Source organism: Synchiropus splendidus, chromosome 19 (genome assembly GCF_027744825.2).
Source record: "Synchiropus splendidus isolate RoL2022-P1 chromosome 19, RoL_Sspl_1.0, whole genome shotgun sequence".
Lineage (NCBI taxonomy): Eukaryota > Metazoa > Chordata > Actinopteri > Syngnathiformes > Callionymidae > Synchiropus > Synchiropus splendidus.
In genome coordinates, this window is record NC_071352.1 from 16,078,223 (window position 1) to 16,100,867 (window position 22,645).

Here is a 22,645-nt window from a genome sequence, read left to right on the forward strand (position 1 = left end):
ACCCCACCAAACAAAATAATTTGGGTTAAATTTAGAAGCGAAACCAGACAGCACCTGCCAGCGAGGCGTGGGCTCGCCACCTTCGCAGCAGCTGACCTCCTCAATGACAAATCAAGTGTTGGTGTCAAACGAAATGGAGCAGTTTTTCAGAGCAAAAGTTGAGATCCTCCTCTGCGGTCAGCGGCCGAATCCTCCCCCCCACACTGGTCAAGGACATATTTTGCTGCGTCTCATTACACAGAGACGCTGCAGCTCGGCCTCGTGTGCTGCGATCAGATGCTAATTAAAAGTCAATTAGCGGAGCGCCGGCGGGTGCCTGACCCCACTAAACAGGGGAATGATGTGGGATGAGAGAAACACCAGAAGCTCATTATGTCTCACGGCGTTGCCCCGCTCCCTTTATTTACCTCTGAGCGGCCGCCGGCGCCTGATGATGCTAAACATCTTGGCGTGATCGCCGCGGCGCCTCAACGGCCCTCTGAAACATTTGTGGCCTCCACGTCTCTGTGGCGTTGTCGGCGTGAAGACAAATCCATTCCCGATTGATTGAACGCTCTCTTGCCTCAAATCTGTGGGTTTGTTGTTAGCGACAGGAAGAGAAATGCCCCGCAGAGCCGCCGTTTATCCTTAGATCCTGCCATTTGTTTGACATACGGCGTCTGACCGTGCTTTTAGCAACTTGACCTGTTGCCATGTTCGCACAGGGACCCGCAGGAGACATGAGCTCTCACACAAAATGTGTTTGACAGACTCAATTACCTTTATTTGGGGTCTTGTTGACTGCAGAGGCTATTGCCAATCCTGGTCATGTGACCTGCTACAGATGCACTAGAGTGCAGTTGAGAGAGGAGGCAATCTGAGTTCAAAGTAGTCAATATTGATGGTGACATTTACAGGCCTATTGGAAGAGTTGGGGGTTAAGATGAATGACGACTTGCAGCAGTCAGGACTATGACAAATTCGTGCCTCTGTTTCCTCTTTTGTTTTCTGCAGTCGCCATGTTTGTTTTGGAGTTTGTGGTTGTCATGAACTTTTGACTCTGGGCTGCTCCCCCTGGTGGATAAATTGGTGAACAGCAATACCAACATAAAGAACGGATGGAAGTAAGTGACCAGTGACGGAAACATAATGACGATGAAATGGACGGGTACAATTTCCCACGTAAAGAGAGCGTAAATGGGCTTATGAGGACCAAGACTAGCACTCAGATGAATTTGGAACTGAGTAGATCACGACTCTTCGCTGAGTTCTGTTCCCTGCTCGTTGACTGGGGCGTCAAATGTAGAATGGTTGGCCCCTTGTGGCCTTTCTCTTCCTCATCACAACCGTCTAGTCGTCTAGGCAGGAAGACGTTTTACAGAGCTGTGAGAGGATCTGACTCATGGAACCCCTGAAATCTAACCGTCGACTGTTGCCGACCTCCAGTTTTCTAAGTTGTGTTGTGTGCACTGTAGGGCTTGTGTGGGAGCTGCAGCCCACAACAATCTGGGATTTGAGTTGATCGAGTTTTTAAAAACTTTCTGTCAGTTTGAAAACAGAAACCCTGAGACAGAGGTTGACAAAACTGATGCTGGAGCATTTGGAAAAAAGGTTTCATGACTGTGAATTTAAGGTCCTGGATTCCAGACCTTCAGAAATGCATGTGCCCCCAAATCCTGCAGCAGAAGACAACAGGTTGTTGGAGGATGATGGAGGAGCGATTGTGCCGCACTCCTCTGTGATTTACAAGTGGGGCAGGTCGTCTCAACACTTGGCGACTCGGCTGCATTAGAAAAACATGAGCAATAAGCGGCGAGACCTTCCCTCGCCTGTGAAACCTTTCAGCATCCGAGACAAGCCTGTCAAAAGGCTTGGAGCAGAGCTGCTTCGGCTCACGGCGCTGCAGTCTCGCCGGGCCATTACCGTGTGGGGTGGGGTGGTGGAAGAGACTTGGGGGGACGGAGAGTGATGACTCAAATTTACTCTCAGTGATGAGGAGAAATGTGGTGTCAGGTCAGTGATGGAGACGCTCTCTGCTAATGTGGTTTTGCTGAGTCACTGGAGACGAGCCCATCGGGAAAAGGTCACCTCCCTAACAGGGCCTCGATCGACAGGTCAGACATGGCAGTCCAGTCAGGAATACAAAGACCTGACCTTCTCCAAGATCGGGACGTGGCACCCACTGTGCAGTAACCATGCCCGGAGACAGGAAGTGGGTTCCTCCAGGCCCTCATTGCTTTGTTTGCCATCCATGAAGGGGGTCCAAGAGTTTTGGGAGAACTGGGACGACACTTGGTGAGGTCACGCGTAAAGACAGCGTGTCATTGGCTGCCGTGCTGTGTTTTGTTTCCAGTGTTGGAGACAATGTTTTGGAAATGGCAGCTCCAGCGTTTCTGCAACCTCTTGCATCGGTGCTGATCATCTCACTTGGTTTGGTGAACCAGCGGAGAAGAAATGGGCGGGGCCTGTGTTGCAGCGATAGATGTGTCAGAGGAGTGAGGATGCTAACGTTAGCCTGGATGCTAGCCCACTGTTGTTTGTTCAGAAGAAATCCAAACCTACTGTTGAACATCCATGTTGCATTGCTCATGTTGTGGGACACGGTGGAGCATTTGGCTCGCTGACGTGTGACACCAGAGAAAGTCAACAGAGGGAAGAGTGGTCCTGGCTACTAACATGTCCCTGTTGTCCTGTCCAACACTGTTGTGAAATCAAGTCCTTTGGTCTCCTGGAAAGATCCTGTGACTTCAGTGTCCATCCAGGAGGTGGACTTCCTTGTCCCAGATATCACCGTGGGCTCGGGTCCCCCACTCATGACATCTCCTTCATACCTGAGTGAGTACTTCTAATGCGGATTTGGTGAGTCCCACAAATCCAAGTGAGTCCTTGTCTCTCTAGTCGCCAGCAAGAAAGTGGGTCCAGAGGGAGAGTCCGGAACACTGAAGGACGCACCTGTGACTCGACAGGGCAGCTCCACTCTCAGGGCCGAGTCACTCAGACAGTATGATGGGACTCGAATCCCTCAGAAGACTTGGCTCAGAGATCTGTGGTTCACAATCCATATTGAGTGCAGGGGTGACTGTGACTCACCTCCACACACGTCAGGTGCCTCACACCAGACCATAATGAGCTTGGTGACGAACCAAAGAGTAAACATCGTTAAATCCAACATTCATTTGACTCGTTGAGCAAACGAGTCAAACACGCTGCTTCTGGCGGAAACTGTGACTCTTCTGCAGGCGGATAATTGGAGTTAGTTACGAGCGCAGCCAGCGATTAATGAAACACTGTGCGTGCGTGTGTGTGTGTGTGAGAGAGGGGGGGGCGAGCGAGCGCAGCGCTGCCGTCAGTGAAGGACATTTTGATGAGCAATAATCACCAGGACAGCAGAAGAAAAGAGAAGTGAAGAGACGACGACGGAGAATAATGAGCTGACGCTATCGGCCTCCTGTGCTGCAGGACTGCCGTGATGTGCGCGTGTGCGTGTGCGTGTGTGTGGAGATCACTTATCCAGTGATGATGCCACTTATTAAATTGTTTACTCTACAAATAAGCTGCCACTTGTTTTTCAAGCTGATTTGTTTTTCACTTAGGGAGTTGGTTTTGTACGCGAGTCATTATTTGGCGTTCACTTCCACGGTGTCACAGCGCCACTGTCTGTCCTCTGGCTCTGACTCCGCCCTCTCTGGACCTCCGTGTCACGGCCTGACTTGGTGCGAGACTCATGACTCAGCAAAGTGAAATCGTTCTGACGGGTCTGTGACGAGGCACGAGTTCATTTGATAACCCATGAGTCATGAATCTGCTGACTCATGTTTGTCACGTTATAAAGGCTCTCAGCGGAGAAAGGTTTGGGCCTCAGGTCATCTGACTCGACCTGCAGTCACGGACATGACTCACTGGCAAAGTCAAAACAATCAGGTTTGTTTGCTTCACCGTGAGCAAAGAACCGATGAGTTAATACTGAATCACCAGAGTTGGTTTAGCTTCACAAGTGATATGAGAGAAATAACTTCATATTATATATAATTCATATTAAAACATTTTAAACAGTTCAATATTTAAAAAAATCAGCAATAAAAAGTTCACTGCAGTAATAATGAAAATGAGAAGAATATTTGCACAAAATAAAGAAAAAAAAAAGTGGAGACGTGCAGCCAGAGTGAACTCGTGTTTCCTCTCGGCTGTGCAGCAGATGGACGTGTGGACCGACAGATGGGGCGGTCTCCTCCTCTGGGCGTTAGCGTGTCGCGCGGGACGCAGCTCCTCTTCTGCTCACGGAAGTCAGCTCTTCGCTGGACAGGGCCGCGGCTGTTCTCTCCCCCGTGACGGCTTTAATTCCACCATCATTGGTATTGAGCATCTGTCGGCTGAAGCTCTGCACCTGACTCTGGATCGAGCTGCTCCCACGCAGGGTCTGTCAGGCGCCCAGCACTGGCAGGAAGTGACAGGCGGCCAAAGTCTGTCGAGTCATCGATTGTCTCCCGCCGGTTCTTCAGTTTGTCATGTGACTCAGATCACGCGAGTGACAGACGTTAGCTTGTGAGACGCTAGTTTTGCTAGCTGCTCAGCTAATGGACTCGAGTCGTGGCTCACGGTCTGAGAGTCATGGTTGAGACTGGTTCCATCCATGTGAACCCATGAGTCACAGTTCACGTTTTTATTTCTCAGAACACTGAAGTCCAACTGCGTAACATTTAGTTGTCATTCATTTTTTAAATGCTTTTCTATATTGTTGTAATTTAACGTTCATTTTCTGCTTTTTTTGGATCTTGGTCTTTTATTGTCATTTCTTTTTTAAAAAAGAGTGTAAAAGAGTCAATAATACTTCCTTCTTCTTTTAGATAATTATACTGATATTTTTGTTTTATTTATAAAAATAACAGTTGTTTTCAATTGGATTTCAAATTATTTATATTTGATGAGGATTTTGTTGTGATTTTTTAAAAAACTTTTGGTTTGTTTTAAGTTTTCGTTTTTTTAGAAAACGATATTTTTTTTCAGGACCTTTTTATATATTTATTTATTTTTTGCTTAACATGAAATGTAATATTTTCGAGAGGAAGGCCAAAGAGGAGATTGATGGAGGTGGTGAAGGAGGACATGAGGTTTGGAGGTTTGAGAGAAGAGGAAGCAGAGGACAGGGGGAGATGGAGGAAGATGATCTGCTGTGGCCACCACTGAAGGGAGAAGCCCAAATAAGCTCTTATAGCTCTTTTTGTGAAAAAAAAGCTATAATTGAGGACTAAATTCTCCACAGACAGGAATGTGTGCGGTTGTTTTCCTGGATGGATGGGGTGCCTGGGTCAAGTGCCCCCCGCCCCCACAGCCCTGCTAGGGAAATGAATGGCAGTGGATTAGCCTGCTCATTGCGCGGCTAATGCTGCCAACGGTACAGATGTTTCCATCGCTCTTCCCTCTGCGTCACGTCATCCAATTCCGTTGCAATAAATGGCGCCGTTTTCTCAGGAAGCTGCCGCAGGCGATAACGGCTGATGGATGCTAATGGAAGGAGACGTCATGCGTTCGCGACATATTGGAAATTCATGATCAGCTACACTCGCTTCTGCTGATGGCGGCCCAATTACGCTGTCCCGCCGCCCTTCAACAAAACCTCAGCGAGGACGACACGTGGCCACGCCACCCTCCAGCCGTGCCCTGTGATCCCGAAAGCGGGGTATGATTTAGGATTATCCCCAGCTTAACAAGCCGACAGCGGCTCGGCCTTAAAATCGATCCCAAATCCTTTTTGTCAGAGGCACCTGCACTCCTCCAATTTTGCCTCTATATTTAACTGTGCGGGCCATTTGCTGTCGGAGGGAGACGAAATCCTCCCTCCGCAGGAGACAAACGCTGGAGTCATCGGGACGAGAGAAGCTGCGACAGGCGTGAAACAAGATGCAGTTTTGGAGTTTCTGGGGAACGTTTCCCAGAAAGCTGATCCCATTATTAAGATGCGTTCGTCGTCCTAGCAACTTTAAATAGCAAAAAAAAATTGGGATGTTTTTCCTTATGGTTTATCTTTCGATAGACTTGTCTCACATATATGGAATATCAAATGAAATGTATTAAATGTTTAGTTTTGTATAATAATTATGTAAAATTGGACGCTCTAAAATTGCCCCAAGGTGAGTGTGTGTCCTGCCGTCTGGTTTGTTATGGTTTGAGTCCACTTCCTGTTGAAGAACTCCAGTCTGTATGTTGAGGAATCGAGTGGCTCTCACCCACTTCCTGTGGACTCCCTCACTCGCCTCACATCTTGTTGAGCGTCATGTTGCTCAGTTTGACCGTTATGTGCAGTTTTTTTCACGTTCAGATTTCACTTTTCCATCTGTGTTTGACCTCTAACTTCCATTCTTATTTGATGTCTTTAAGTTCAATCTGCTCAGTTTAACCATCGGCGTGTGTGGAACACTTATGAAGTACAGTCGCGAGGGAAACATGGACGCTGCATGCTAGCTGTGACAGAGTACTGTGACGTGAAGTCTTCGCTCACATGTTCCTACTTTGCCAGGAGAGTTCCTTTGCGAACTCATTAAAACGCTGCAGCGCTCAGGAGGCGTTCGACGCGTCTGTCTCGCCCACACACCACACGGTAATTAGCCAAACAGAAATGGCAGCTAAATGGTAGCTAAAACAGTTGATGATTTAGTGACGTTGCATTAAAAAAAAGGAGGAAATGAGTCAATCGTACTTCCAAGTAAATGAGTTCTATAAACCTTAAATTGCACTTGGAATAAAAGTATTGTCAAAAATGTTCATAAAACAATTCAACGTAACGGCTGAAATGGCAGCCTGGATCTCCGCGTTCTAGAGTGAACTCAAAGTATTCAAATTTCACTCCTGAATGATGAAACCAGATGAAAGTCTGAAAACAAAGAGTTGATAAAGACTTGTAGCTGTGTAAACACGTCAAAGCCGGACAGCTCTGTGACTCGCATGACTCGGACCGTTGCTCAGGGTTGCGTCAGCGGCAGGTTTGGTGAGTGACAGGCGAGTCAGACACCTGACCACCCCTGCAGGGTTCAGTAGGACGAGTCGGAACTCAGGCCGACGAGTGTCAGTCTGACATGAGGAAATGCCCCTGAAATCCAAGCAAGTCGCCTGAATCTGTGGGGATTTTCAAAAGTGACTCCACATGACACCATTTTTAGAAACACTTGGTGTTGAAGGAATTAAACATCTGATTCCAAAGATAGTGAACGACAAAACAAATCCACATTTCTGCATGTACAGTGATGAAAACATTCAGTAACATTGTGTTGTCTTTTTTCACCTTTGCTGAGTTAGTAGTAGCACTAGTTAGCGCTGTGTTTGTGCTATGTCAGCATTGTGGCATCATTTCCCAGAGTAAAGTTTAAAGCTGATCTTTGGATTTTTCCACCCAATTGACTCCAATAAAATAAAATAAAATTAGCAAAAATATATATAATATATAATCTGAAGATGTATATATTTAATACAGCTAATAAATGTGTTTCAAAAATAAAATGAAATTAATAAATCTCTGAAATAGTTAAAAATATTTGTCCGAAAAAAAACAAAAGTTGAAAGAAGAAGCATTCCGCTTCACGCTGTTTCTCTGCGACTCTTATTTGCTTCAGAAAACCTTGGCAGCTTGGTTTGTGAGCCTGCTAATCTCTCATCAACATTCCCTCCTAAATGAACATTTTAAAATGTGTTTGTTGACGTTGTCATGAGTGGCGCCGCATGCATGGACTGCTGATTGTATTGTGGTTCGTGATCTGACGTCTCGCCTCGTAGCATCTTCACCTCGCTCTCACAGCTGGCAGCGGTTAGTGACGGAGCTATCCAAGGTCCTGCTGCTGGAACATCACAGAGGATGGATCTGATCGGCACGCTCCATAAAACACCAAGCATGTGGCATTAATGGTGGGTTTATTCCAATGCAAAATGCCGCGCAGATGTGGAGGAGGTTCAGTTGGTGGCGGGAGGGCAGCGGCATCCTGAAGTGAGTGGGCCACGTCACTCGGACTCATTCATCCAGCTTCCTCTGGAACGTGTTCCGTGCAAAGGTGGATTTGTGTTGCCGCTGATAGAAGTCGCGCAACCTTCAAATGCTTTCAGCTCTCATTCAATTTTTTGATTATTTTCCTCGCAACCGTTTTCTGCAGGTGGAAATTGGAAGAAAATCACTTGTTATCTGATTAAAAAGAGAATTGCGTGTCACCATGGAGGGAAACTAAGGCGTTTCCTGCGCGGCTGTTTTCCGTTGAGCCAGAGTGAAGCTCCATGGGACGGTCGTGGTCACCACCCAGATGCTGAGGTTGTGGTTGGAATCAGAAGGGAGTGGCTCATGCGGGGAAGTTTGGAGTCAAAGTTACATGTAGAGGAGAGTCAGAGTTGGACCAAGGTTGTTTGAGATGAAGGCAGAGTGAGGCAACAGTGAGACGAAGAACCTGCTGCTTGATGGAGAAGCAGCTTTGGGAGGTGTCATCTTGCACTTGCTCGGCTGGTTTCAGAATCCTCTCTCAAGTCTACTCCGGCTCCGGAGCTTGGCAGGAGTTTGCTGATCTCCCGGTGTCGCTCGCTGAAAGACCCCGACAGACTGTTTGTTTCCTTATCTCCGCTGCGCAAACGTCTCCTTCTGATGTCCAGCCAAGAAAACGGTTGAATGGTTGTGAGTTTACATCCCGCCCACTCTTGTTTGCTTCCTTTGTCATCCCCAACTGCTGAGTAATCCCGCGGCTTCACCCGCGAGCTGCCGGCCATTTCCTCAGAGGCGCCTTGGTGGCTCCCAAATTCGGCTGGGTCCGTGAAGCTGGCGGGCGATTTCCTCTGGAGAATCAATGAAGAGGTGGGCACATGTGGAACACTTGGCATCGGCGGCGGTATGTGCCGACGCTTCCGTCCCATTCGTCACGCAACATTAGCAGCCCACAACTGAAGGGATGTGCTTGATCAATGCTGAGGGACTCAGGAAAGATCAAGACAGTTTGTCCTTCTACTGCGATGTGGTCTGTGTTTATGTCTCTTCCATATGTGGCGGACGGTAGGGGCGAGGGGGGGGTTGCTGCGGCTCCCAGGAGCGTCAACAAGTGTCACTTGTGAGCGACATCATTTCCTCATATTGATCAGACGCAGCAGCTGATGGACAGCGACGGCCCGGTTGGGAACCATCGCCCCGACAGCCTGATTGAAACCTGCCTTGTTAAACCTGACGTGTGTCCGGTCGCCCTGTCGCGTGGCTTCATCTCTGCGCTGGCGTCTCCGCTCCCGCGCTCATTACGTCTTTAGCCGGAACATTCTCCGGGCTGTTCAACAGGAGCGGACAGTTTGAGGTCTCATTACCGTCTCCCGTCTGACAGCTCAACCCGCGGCGGCAGATCAGGTGGCATGAGAAGGGAGGGGCTCCCAGGACTGGGTCACAGTCCAGGCTCCTCAGCCGTCCAGGCTTCTCTCTGGGGCGTTGATACGGTCTTCGTCCCGTCTGTCAAGATGTACCTCGGTGAGCCGACGCTGCTTTATCGCCTCAGGAAACCGACTCCTCTGTGCAGAGAATATTTCAGAGAGAGGTGTGCCGGCGTGCCATGTGAAGCCTCTTTAGGGAAGCCGCTCGGATCTGGAGGTCTTTTCAAAGGTGACTGGTCACAGTTTTAGATACACTTGGTGTTGAAGGAATTAAGCATCTCATTCCAAAGATCGTGGATGACAAAAAGAATTCACATTTCTGCTGAATGTACAGTGTGGAAACATTGTGTTCTCTTTTTTCTGAGTTTGCTGTGTCATCGCTAGTTAGCGCTGTGTTAGCACTGTGTTAGTGCTGTGGCATCATTTCCCCAGAGTAAAGTTTGAAGCTGATATTAAAGGTAAGCAAATTGACAACAATAAAAAATAAATAACAAAAAGTGATTCACACATTTTAAGATAAAAAAACAAATCATCTTTAAAAAAAAATTAGGGACATACAACACAATGACAGACGGTCTTTGTTGTTATGGCACCAGTTTCTGGAATTGAATGTGTATGTTTGTACCACAAGGTGGAGGTGAGGTGCAAATGCGCCGTCTAGATAAGGACCAGTGAGCGAGAGCTCCAGCTTCCCCTGCTGGAGTTAGTGGAGAACCACAGGGGTCATCTAATACAACTCCGTCACCGGCTGCCTGACCCTCGAACCTTCTCTTCCAAGGCTGTGTCGCGGCTTCACAGCATGGAGGTTCATGAGTCAGCGTGGCCTATAAAACAGTTCTGCTGGTCAAATGTTGGGCTGGAGGACTGCGACCCGGCAGGGAGCAGCGTGAAGGGTGGTGACAGACTCCGGAGGTGTGGTGGAGAGCCACCGAGCTGCGAGGGAAGGAGGCTGCTCCTGCAGGCAAGATGTTGTTTGGAGAAGAGAAGTGGAGCACATGGAAGTTAGAAAAGCCTATTTTTAACTGCACATTTGCTTCCTCCTCCAATTAATTTCCTCCCAAACTTCAGCTCATTGAGCTAATTAGAAGTTCCCAAGTCTTTAAGTGGAAGAGTCGGATTCATCATCAGTGATTTATGAACGTCTCGCAGCCAAACTTTTCTACCCTTTGCAGCATTGACACCTTGATGTTGACTGTCGAGGCCTCCTGAGGAAGCAGTCATCTCAAGGTCATCCATGATTCATGGTCGCTCCCGGCCCATCTCCTGGCGAGGCCGCTGTGAAACAGGAAGAGACATTGGTGTGGTGTGGACTCGCTCCCTCTCAGTGATATTCCCGGGAATGTCGGAGCAGTTCTGGGGTCCAGAGGAAAACAAACGACTTGATGGTTTCATTGTTGAGTCTTTGGTTGCCGCACCACATGAGTCCAGCATGAGGCAGCTCAGACTTTGTCGTCTTATTTCCTGTATAAACTTGACCAGCCAGTCCAGCGGCCCAGGAGCCGCGGGTTGGCCAGGCCTGCGCTGGACACACTGTGTAAGTATTAAGATTACAGTGAGAGACGGTATGAGCTCAAGGGGTGGAGCTCGGCCTTGAAAAAATGTCATCAGAAACAGACAATGAAGATCACTGAAACATGCTCACGCCAATGAGAAGCTCATCGGGTGCGATATATGTCAGTAAATGTAAAAGAAATTGAGTATTTAAGTATTTAAGTTGATCAAAACATGTTGGTAAATATTCAGTGAATATAAAAATGGCTTTGAAAACTTGCAAATCTAGTTGAAAATGGAGGGAAATTTACAGAGTCGGAAAAATTCAGGGTCACATTCAATGAGGGAAGGAAAGAAATGGGTCAAAATAAGCCCAAAAAATAGAGTCAGCGTGTGAGGGAAGCCAGTCAATAGACATGAATCAGTGCAGTACAAAGGTAGGAAAGTAGCACCCAATGAAACGTTCTTCTTCTCCTCCTCTCCACCCCGCCGGTGCTGCTCCTCAGCATGTGAGTCATGGTGTTTAGCGGCTGCCGTGATCAATGTTTGCATGAATCATCATTTGTGCTCTCTGGCTTATTTAGACGCGGACATCGTCATTTGCTGTCAGGCCGTGTGACGTGCCATCTCTCCTCTCAGGTCTTCACCAGGTATGGAAAGTGCTACACCTTCAACGCCGCAGAAGACGGGAAGTCGCTGCGCACCACTATGAAGGGAGGAACCGGGAACGGACTGGAGATCATGCTGGACATTCAGCAGGACGAGTACCTGCCGGTGTGGGGGGACACAGGTAGGACGGACTCACTCACATCTGCCAAAGTTCCAGCCCTCAAGCGTGTTGCTCGGCCAGAAACCTGCTTCTCTGGAGCTCCTCTGAGCAGCTCCCGGGTCCACTCTGAGTCTCTCCCGGGTGACTGAGCTCTTCAAACAGAGAAAACCTTTGGCTCCCTACAAAGGTGGTGACCATTGGTGAGACTAGGATGAAGAGCTTTGTCTTTTGGCTCAGCTCTTCCGTCCTTGTGACTGAACACGCTAACCTCTCCGTCCGTCATTTTTCTGGTCTGATTTCCAACGCCTTGGAAGTTGGATTTCTCTGTCAAGTTTTGAAGCCTTTGTTTCCACTCATCACTTTCCAACTCCGAATCAGGACGTGAAGCTGCCGGCACTCGATGGTTCCTTGAGAGCAGCAGGTATTTGGAGAGAGTGGACGCGTCTCTTCACCTCCCCGAGTCTCAGGCGTTGCCTCTCAACAGCCCTCAGCCATCACTGGCGCCGGCTCTCTGGCACATGCACTCCACCTGGTTCCTCATTTGTTTTCTCATCTCAAAAAAACAACCTCAAAGTTTCCTCTGTCAGTGAAGGAAGAGAGATGAGATGATGAGACTGTAATCGACCGAACATGTTTTCGATGAGTGTCGACTCCCTCCCCTCCATGTGAGCTGTGAAAGTGCCAACTGCTTAATATGCATTAAATCTCGCGCCCATAATCACGCGTCGTCCTTTTGATGAACCCGCATCCTTCTTGGTTCCTCTCCGAGTTGAGAGGAAGGAAAACATTTTCCAGTCATTTATTTTCACCGTGTTGTTATTCACCCTGTCGAGCCAGGCTGTGTTGAAGTGCGAGCTAGCATTAGCCCCACGTCGTGGTCTGGACAGGACTCTCCCTTGAGAGTCAGGTTGGAGATGAGATCAGACGGAGGAGGTCAAGTGTCTTGTTCAAGAGTGAGAGATCAGGGGGATTTGCTGGTGCGGCATCTCTGCATCATGGCGAAGAAAGAGCTGAGCCACAAGACAAAGCTCTCCACTGACCAGTGGGTTTCAACTCTCACCCAAGTAAGTAGTGACCCAAGAGCAAGCATTTTCTCCGACTGACTCTCTTCATCCAGGAGAGACTTGGACTGGAGCAGGCAATTGTGAATATTTTTTTAATGTATTTAACGCTTATAAACTATTACAGCTGTCGCCACAGCCGACAACGACAGGTGGCTCACAGTGGTCCAGGTGAGCGCTCAGAGAGTTGGTGTGTTTGCTCAGACACGTGAAAAATGAGAGGGAACGTTGGTGCAAACCATGACTCCACTCGTCCACTCAGCTGTATCACTTCATACTGAAGAATACAGTGATGTCATCAACAAGGGACACATTTTGTGTCAACATTTTGTGTGTGGCGTGAACAGTGTTCACGTTTACTGTTGTAAATACTGACCACTCTTGCAGGACTTGTGCTTGTTTCTCAAACTCAAGACAGTTCTGTGTGGAGAAGTGGAACGGCTGCTTTCTTGACTTGGTGGAAGTGAAGGGTTAATCATGGCTTGCCAGCAGGGGCTCGGCGCAACAGGCGGCTGTGATAAGCGGCCGGTGTTTTTCTGCCGATGTTGTTCAGGGGAAGTGTGTTTAATGCGGACGAAGCCTTGACAGAGAAGAAAATCAAATCCCAGCGGCTCATCCTAAACATCCTTCAGACGAGAACGAAGGGGAAGTGGTGGTTCCTAAGCAACAGGCGCCGTGTGTTCGACCAGGAGCCGTGCTGTTTGTGTTGTGTTTGTCGATCATGATGAAGTGAGCCGGGTTGGCGCCGCTGCTGATGGATCTGTGGAGGCACGGAGGACCTGCTGCTGGGTGAAGAAGACGTCGGGGGAGGAAGAGCGCTGTGCTGCGATAGCGCCAGGCCGCAGGATGACTCAGCTAAGTTGGGCTAATTAACCCAGAAAAACAACTGGATCGTGCTGGAAATCCGAGCTGCTGCGGCTGAAACCGGGCCAGGACCGGTCAGCATCTGTGGAGCCCTGCTGTCCGCGGAGGAGGAGCGCTGCAAGCGGGCCAGGACGAAGATTCTTCTTGAAGTCGGTGCCCATGTTGAATAATGCCCATCTGCCGGCGGCTGGGAGCAGCGAGCAGGAGCGTGAGCCGGGTCGTGATGAGGTTGCCCTCGGAACCATCCGGCTTTGTTTTGAGGAGCCAACAGAACCAGGGGAAATCCACAAGGTCCTCACCTGATACTGACACTGAGGCTTTCGCGGCCCCATGAAACAAGTTTCTTTTCTCGACCGACTGCTAGGAAATTAGCATCTGAAGAGAGCAGCTGCAGCATTGCTGCGCTCATGGCTACAATCAAAAAACACATTTATATAGTTGATTTACTTTGTGGGAAGTGATGGCATAGCAAAAATGTAAGTGAAACTATGAGGACAGAGGGGGCGGATACTGTGCTACTTGTTTTTGGGAGGAGGAACAACAAACTAGAACACGGCGATGCTGAGCAGTGAGGTGAAGAGTTTTCCCGCAACTTCTCTCCTTCTTCAGTGTAACTTTTTTAAATACGTCTCTTCTATCCTCATTTTGCCTCAAAGCACTTTCCTCCCAAACAAAGCCGCCGTCCTTTATTTCATTTGGAGCGGCAGCATTTTAAACCCCTCGCGGACTGAGCTCATCATCTGCTTCTGTTTCCTTGCATTGAAGAGTTTGGCTACAATCTACTTCGTCAAGCTGAAGAGCTTTGATAAAGCCACTGAAAACCTGTGTGTCTGTTGCGTAACCACCGAGACTTCGTGTTGTGTTGGAGGCTGGAAACCTGCCCTGGCGTTTAAAAGTAAGAAGAGAACGTAACGTCCGGTTAGCATCAGCGAGGAAATGGTGGCCTCTCTGGTCCGTGTGGTGCGTTCCAGTTGATGTTCCCAGCTCCGCCCCTCTGAGGACGTCACATGACGTTGGATTTCCCAGTCTGAAGGTGGGAGAATTCACACCACCCCGAGTTCACAATCCAAGATGGCTTCCCCGAATTTACACATTCAAAGAAGGAAACGCATTCCGCAAATTTGTATTTCCTCTTCATCCTGCGTCTTTTCTTGCTTTAAACATTTTCATCACGAAGTTGCTATTCATATTTATCAGACGCTATTCTGAGTTGACAATAGCTTTCGTGGACGTCGGCATCTTCTTGTTCGACCTCGATAACTGGAACGCTCTTTCCCAGCTTCAAACTTCCATGGAACACAGCGTTCGCTAGCATCATGTTGTGAGCACGTCCCTCCACATGAAAGCTTGCGTCACTTTCTCAGTGAAACGATAACATCCACCCTTCAATAGGGATCAGCTCAGTGTTAGCTAAAGTGAAGCTAACCTCTCTACTTTTTCAGTGATACAGGTGCCGTTTATTGACTCAAAATCCAGTGGTGATTCACGGTGGATCCCGGGGAAAGGCAGATTCATTTCGACTAAGATGTTGTCCTTCTATCCTGGGTTGAAAGTTTGATCGATTTTGTTGGTGAAGCTACTGTATCTGATGTTAGCTTTAGTTGCAGTGTCACAGGTACGAGCAAGATACTCAAAAAAAACCTTCACAGCCTGGTGTTGTTGTTGTGTGTTTACTTTGGAGTGAAACTAACATTTGCTTTACCATTTTTGGAACACACTCAGGTAGCGTTTGTGGTCGCTGCATGGGCAGGAGAAAATAATAATGGTGAAAGATCCTGTTCTTTTCCCTGGTGTGTTTGAGCTCAGTGAGGTGCCTCTCGTCTTTTGTCTGAACTTGAAGAAAGTCCTCAGTGATGCAGGGCCATTTCTTTGTCACCGCTCTCAGGACAAATTGGTTTTTGAAATATCGTCTCCTCCCTTAAATGTCGGGAGAATGTCAAGAAGGTGTTTTTAAATCCAGCCGTATATTTGACCCGCAGAGAGGTTTGTCGCTGCAAATCGCGCTTGATTGAAGCGTTTAAATCGGTTTCACCTCTGTCCTCAAACTTCTGCCGCAGTTACATTTCAGGTAAACAGCAGCAAATGGTCTTGTTGTCACGTCGTTCTGCTCAACGAAGCTCACAAACTCATTTAGAATAGCTTTGTCGCTCGGCGGAGGAGCAGAGGAGATGTTTGAGGAGGGACGTGAACTGATCCTGATGCGTTGGCCGCGTTCGAGTGAACCAGAGTTTTGGCAACGCCTTCCCTGGTGGGGCGGATCTCAGGGGAGGATGAAGACGTCTGACAGGACAGAGCCAGACAGACCAGTGTCAGTAATGAGAGCCTCTCACATCCAACTCACTGGAGAGCCACAAATGAACCGCTGAGATGAGGAGCCTTATCTGGGCTGGCAAAAACCTGCGGCTGCGCCGGGACCGGCTGCCGGGCAGCAGCAGAGTGACAGTGGAGAGACACTTTCCAACTGTCAAATTGAAAATATTTCTTCTGAAGCTGCTTGTGTGACACGAACAGTCAAGAAACTTGGTTTGTTTGGAGCCTCTGTTCCAACTGATGCAACTTAAGAGGATACATCTGGTATAATTTCTGATGAAATTCCATTTTTTAATCACATTTTATTTCGGTTTTTTTTTTAATTGTTTTGGTATTTTATTTCTGTCATATTTGAATGATTGTTGAACTTTATTTATTAATTTTCATTTTTTTAACCTTGTTTTCATTGCTTTTTATTTTTAGCCTATATTCAATTTTATTTTTTTATTATTTTGTTTCAAATTCAAACTGCATTTTTTCTTTTCTGTATCTTCAATTTTTGGCTCTCAATTTTGTGCTTTTGCTAACTGTGTTTCACTCTGCTTCGTAAGTTGTATTTCTACGTTTTCTGTCACACATTTCCGTTTTTTTTTTTTTTTTCAATTTTTCCTCCATTTTCTTCCTATTATTTTTGTTTATTTGTTGTAGTTGTTTATACATTTTTCCGTTCAATACAGAGTAATCTTTTGCTCTCAGTTTTCACAATGATTCCTTCTTTGTGGTGACTTAGCTGTCATTCTTCTGTTGACAGTGACGCTGCTGCGCGGCCGCTGGTTTACAGTTTTCCTGACAACTGACAACAACATGATGGCCACAGTACATTTGGACACATTGTAATTGAAAAAGTTTAGAGGGAAAGTTGGCAAAGGTTTGGATGTGTTTCTCAGAGCCCAGCAGTATTTTTCAGCGGCTGAAGTGGCACTGCTAATATTAGAGTCAAACATGCTGCCCGCTGCTGACTTGAGAGGTTGTGTAATTGTGTCGCCATGGCGACCACCAGAAGAGATTGCATGTTTGAAGCTGAGAACATTGATCAAGGTTTTCGTTGTGTAATGAATAATGTATGTTTCAGCTACTGAGTGGTCAACGTCTTGAGTCGTGGCATTAGTCTCACTTACGGAGCACTTGGAGGCAGCGACGCGGCCGCGTCGACCGTCCGTCATGTGGTTGGTTTGCTGTCTCTGTGTCACTCATGTGGGTCATGAGCCTCCATCACCTCTGGAGGCTCCATTCCATTCATCTGGGTTCGAGCTGACGTTGCCGTTTAGCATCCGTGGTCCAGATTGTGGGGGCAGCAGTTGAGGTGCAGATGCCCAGACCTCCAGATAGAAACCTTCTCCAGCTCCTCTGCCCGTGTGTGTGTTGGTTTCTCTATCCTTGTGAGAACCTCTCATTCACTTAACCCTTTCCCCAGCCTATCACCCTAAACCTAACCATCTTAACCCAACGTAATTCCGTTTTGAAACAAAAACGGAAAAACAGAAAACTGAGAAACCATGAAAACAGCAAAACTAAAGCTTGAAACATAGATTGTTCTCTGTTTTTTCTCTTTCAACTTGCAAACATGATAATGTTTTTTGTTTTGTTTTTCCATAAAAACTTTCTTTGTTTCATTTTATTTAGAAACAAAAAATGAATGAATGAAAGGTACACGGATTCAACGTAAACCCAATTTTAATGACCCGGTTAGTTTGAAGTTTCAATCCCCAAATTGAGGCTTTATCTCGTAGAGACCAGCAAAAATGTCCTCACAAGTATAGCTGAACCAGGCACACACACACACACACAGGCTCACAAACCCGGCGTCTATATTTCAAAACAACTGTCAGCGTATTGGAGGCAGCCGACATATGATTGATGTGTGTGTGTGAGGTTGTGTTGATAAAGCTTGTTTGTGGGTCCGACTGTGCGGAGGGAGTCTGATGTCTTGGTTCACAAACAGCCGGAGGTGCTGGTGCCGCACCGGCAGGAGGAAACCTTGATCGAATGTCCTGAAGCTCCACTGTCAGAGGAAACATTATTGATTTGTACAATGACCAGTCGCTCCCTCTTCACGTGTGTGTGTGTGTGTGTGTGTGTGTCAGACATGTTCTTTCATCTGTGAGTCACTGCCACTTCCTCATCACCGCTGGCCTCCTCTGAATATTCCATTTCACATCTGCGTTTGACAGTTTCTTGTCTGTTCTTTCTATTCTCATATTCATCCATTCACTTATTTCTTGTCTTGATTTTTTCAATGTATCGTCATATTTTTTTCTCCACCTTTGGATTTGATTGGGTTTTCAGCCCTGTTTACATGTGCTGAGTCAGCGAGAGGAAACCGGAGTCCCTGACAGCGAGGCTACATTGTGAACCGAAAATTGAACACGGCACTCTGCTCTCCTCCACGTCTCAGCCCGACGCCTCGATGGTTTCAGCTGTGTTTGCCGTCAGATGAATCAGACCTGTTCTCCTGTGCTGTTCTGCAGAGGACACGGCGTTTGAAGCCGGCGTGAGGGTCCAGATCCACAGCCAGGCAGAGCCGCCCTTCGTCCATGAGCTGGGCTTCGGAGTGGCGCCGGGATTCCAGACGTTTGTGGCCACACAGGAGCAAAGGGTGAGTCGCAGCTTGTCGTGGTTGTCTGAGAGAGAGTTTGTGTGTGTGTGTGTGTGTGTGTGTGTGTGTGTGTGTGGCAGCGACCTTTGACCTCTGTGGCAGTGACCTTGACAAGAGCTTTGCTCTCTGTGGTTCATCATCTGGAGACCTGTGATCCAAAAACAACGAGACTGGAAGTTGTTTCATCATGAGCACGTTACATTCGGGTTTTTTTTACCGTTGCTGAGTTCCTTTATTTTCTTTTTATTTAGAACTTCATAAAGGTCAGAGACCGTTTAAATGATTTTAACTTTTAATCTGTGACTTCACTTCAAAATAATTTTCAGAACTGTATCATAATAATAATAATCTTGAACTTTTTAAAACACTTTTTGATATTTAAATATTTTTGCAGTGGATTTTTCAAGTTTTTTTTTTCAAATTTAATTTTTTCAAATTATGTGTCTTCGATGAACACCCTTATACCACTTCTTATCATCATCACAAGGAATAAGATGCAGTTAAAGACAATATAAAATTGTAATATTCCAACCTGAGGTTTCAGCATCTGTTTGAAGCAAAATGTCACGTGTCAGCTGAATTCATGGAATTGGTCCGTTTGCTTTCTCAACTTAAATCACAAGCGTCTCTGACTCGGCTCTGATCTAAAACTCAAACCAAAGCAGCTCTCTCGTCTGTAAACAAACCCTGCCGCGGCGCCTTGTTAACCTTCCGTCCGCCACCTGGCCGTTAACTACCGCGCCGTCAGTGTCCTGTCAGACGCTGCCACCGGGGGCCGCGACGTGCTAATTAGCGCTCCATGGTTGAAATTGCAGGGGTTTGTTGTGGGGAGAAGAAGGACGCTGCTGGGCTGGGCCTCATCTGGACCCTCAGGCCCGCCGCCTCCGACAAGTCCTGCGACTTGGTGAGCATGAATCACCGTCATGCGGCCGCGGGGAGCTCGGAGGGGCTGAGGGTCCGGGTCGGCTGCAGCTCTCCGATCAACAGGGAAGAACACAGGCAAAATCTTGAGATACGGAGTGAAGATATCTCCTCAAGTGAGCGACAACTCGTTTACTTCTCTCTGGTTCTATAACAACCAAAAACTGAATCCAGACGATCTGTGGAGCTAACACTTGCGCTTTCATCAGGTGGTTTGCTTTTCTATATGAGCACTAGATGGTGCTGTGGTGCTTCAGTAGGGCAGCGACTCCTCGGTCGGCGTTGTGTCTGTGTTCCGAACATGCACAGCTGCCGCTAATTGTACTTCAGAAGAGAGCGAGTGAGTGCAGCGGGCGAGCGAGGAGGTCGTCCTCCAAAGACCGCGGCCCGTTTGGAGAGCGGACCGTGGTCCGTGCGCCGCAAACTCAACGGAGCGAGCGGCAATTAGAACGAGAAGGGCACTTGGTCAGCCTGAAAAATGGTTTCACCTTCCTGCTGCTGAAGACACGCAGGTCTGCAGTCAGGACACGGCGCCGACATTCTCCGCCGGGAAGTCAAATGCTGTCTGAGCGGAACTTCTCTGGAGTGAGACATCGATGAGGCTGCGGTGGCCACCTCCTGCCCTTGTGGAGGTTTGTCCTCGAGTGGGATCTCACTGCAGCGCCGCCCGCGTCAGAGCTCGCTGGGAAGAGCCGCTGTCGCCTTGTTCACATGTGCAGGTCCAATGCAGCGAGTGAGCCGCGTGTTGATTGAATTTATGGTGAGATGCAGAATTGTCATGGTGGAGATTGGCGGTATATCGTGTCGGATAAGTGAGGGCCCGTCCCTACTTTTAGCTCTTTATTTCTTATTTCATATCACCTCAGACTTTTCTCTTGTTGTCATCATGTTTCCAGTCTGTTTCACTCTCAGTTCTTCTCATCACAAATGTTCCTCCACATCTCACCGTCACCGCTGTATCGTTTCAACATGAGGCAGAATCCACATCCATCATGGGAGACCCAGAGGCGGCTCCTTTGATCGACAGCCGTGGTGGGGTCGCGGGGTTCAGAGGTAAAAAGTGATCTGAAACTGCCGGATTATCAGATTAGAGAATAGTCAGCCCCTGAGTCAGCCGCTGTAATTGGGCCCTGCAGAAGAGAAGATGAGCGTGTGCAGGTGGCGTGGAAGGTTCAGGATGACAGAGGAGCACCTTTCTGCTGTCTCTAATACAATTAACGCTGTCTAGACGGCGGTTTGCATCGCCACCCTCCGCCACAAAACAGCCAAAAAATGATGGCTGAAGTCTTCACTCTGGCGGTGGAAGCAGCGTGTTGGAGCCACATCACACTTTTATATGAGATTGTTCATGGACAGAATTTATCGCTACGTCTGGAGAGATTTGAGCGCTGGTTACAGGATGATTGATGAAGGAGAGAAGTTGCAATTCAAGTCTTTTTGACTGAGAGGAATAGCAAAGAGGACCATCAGCATATTTGCAATGAAGATGACCCAAAAAACAGCCAAAAACAAAGTGAAAATCTGATTTATTTTGAAGCTAAAAGCAAGGCTGGAGCTCAGGCAACTGCCCGAAACATCCTGCTGATTCCGCGAGCACATACGTCAACACATAGTAAAAGACATAATATATATACAAACATAGACATAAATATCATCATGGAAAAATGTTTATACACAGTCATAAGGAAAGCACAAAATCTGATGTTGAATTAAAAATGGAAGCTCTGAAAAGAGACTGGCGTTTAGACTGTGAGAGAAGCATTTGTGACTATTGTAAATAAACATGAAGCAAAAGACATGAAAGTGAGTTCCACAAGAAAAAGACAAGGTTCCTGATCATTATTATTTGAGATAGAAATGTGAGAGAGCAAAACAACATCAAAGGGAAAGTGCTACGGTTCTTCAAAGCCTGAAGAAAGGTGTGGGAAAATGACCTTCAGAAACGTTTTGCATGTTTGCAGTAAAAAAAATCAATAAAAAAAACAGAGAAACTGATCAGCCCAAAAATGAAAAGTCAAAGAAGGTCTCTGATTTGGGAATACATGAAATGAAAAATCAATAAATATGATCAGTAACGCTGGTAATGATGGAAGGAGGAAGAAGAAGTGGGTAACTTTTTGGGGGTGCAGAAGAAGGCAGGAGAAAAAGACTTGGATCCAGCACTGTGTGGGCTCGAGCTCCAACTGCGACTAAACATCACCTGCAGGAAGATGCTGTGCTCAAATCCCCAGAAAGGTTGTTTTGGCAGCCTCACGTGGCGCGGGGGCTGATGGCACTGGGGGGTCGTGAGGGATGCTCAGCCAGAGCGCCGAGCCCAGCAGCAGATGGACCTCCACCCGGGTCGACGCCTTCTGCCGTCCCGGCCTCTCGGAGCCACCGGAGCAGCGGCGGAACATTTGGAGTTGTCGCGCTCCCGTGGCTCGCTGCTCTTCAGACAATCTGTCGGGCTGATTTCCCCACCAGCTGCTTTTGTTTGTGCCTTCCTCTTTCTGGGACTTGAGGAACTGTGTCACTTTTTCAAAACAGTCATCCATCATTTACACCCAGCCCGCGTCAGGTCGCCGGCGCAGCCCCCTGGAATCCAGCTACAGAGTGAGAAATGGACACCCGACCAAGATCCTTGTCCTGAGAGCGTCATGAGAAAAAATCTGGGACTTTGAAAGTTCACAAAATGGCCGCTAACTTGTGGTCAACTGTCTTTATTTTGTGGTTTCATTAAAAACAAACACTAAAGTCAAGTAAACACTCACTCACTCGTGAGCCGTCTGCGTGGTTTGCCATTTCTCGGCGGGTGAAACCACTTTTTATCGTAAAATGGGAACTTTTTGAAACTTCATACTTGTGGCCCTGAATTTATTGTTTTGTTTGTGGCACAACTCTGATTTGGTGTCCTGGAAAAGTGCCGGGAGTCGTCATGTGAAGTCATTGGCTGTGGAGGTTTCCTTCAGAGCTCTGTTCTCTTTGGTCTTTGAGAGGCCACGTGAAACTTTTATCCGAGTGCCAATGTACGACTTTTTTCCAGCTGGCTGGATGATGACTGCATGAACCCTCTCTTCCCTCCTCACCTGCAGCTCACCTACCTGCCTCCCCCGTGGGGAGAGTGTGAGTCCAAGGCTCTGGAGTCGGGCTTCTTCCAGGTGTACAGCGTCACCGCCTGCAGGATCGACTGCGAGACCCGATACATCGTGGAGAACTGCAACTGCAGGATGGTCCACATGCCCGGTGAGACCATGCTTCCTGAGACAAGGAGCTGGCTCATGTTCTAGCCAGGAGATCCAGGGT

At 47.7% G+C, this 22,645-nt stretch overlaps 1 protein-coding gene across 8 annotated transcripts in view; it reads left to right on the forward strand.

The window, feature by feature from the left end:
- asic2 (acid-sensing (proton-gated) ion channel 2) overlaps window positions 1–22,645 on the forward strand; it is a 164,267-nt gene that overhangs the window by 133,101 nt on the left and 8,521 nt on the right. For all 8 annotated transcript variants that reach the window (XM_053852470.1, XM_053852469.1, XM_053852471.1 and 5 more), the window contains 3 exons: window positions 11,482–11,632; window positions 18,315–18,442; window positions 22,435–22,585. In XM_053852470.1, coding sequence (XP_053708445.1) covers window positions 11,482–11,632; window positions 18,315–18,442; window positions 22,435–22,585 — 430 coding nt within the window. The remainder of the gene's footprint in view (window positions 1–11,481; window positions 11,633–18,314; window positions 18,443–22,434; window positions 22,586–22,645) is intronic.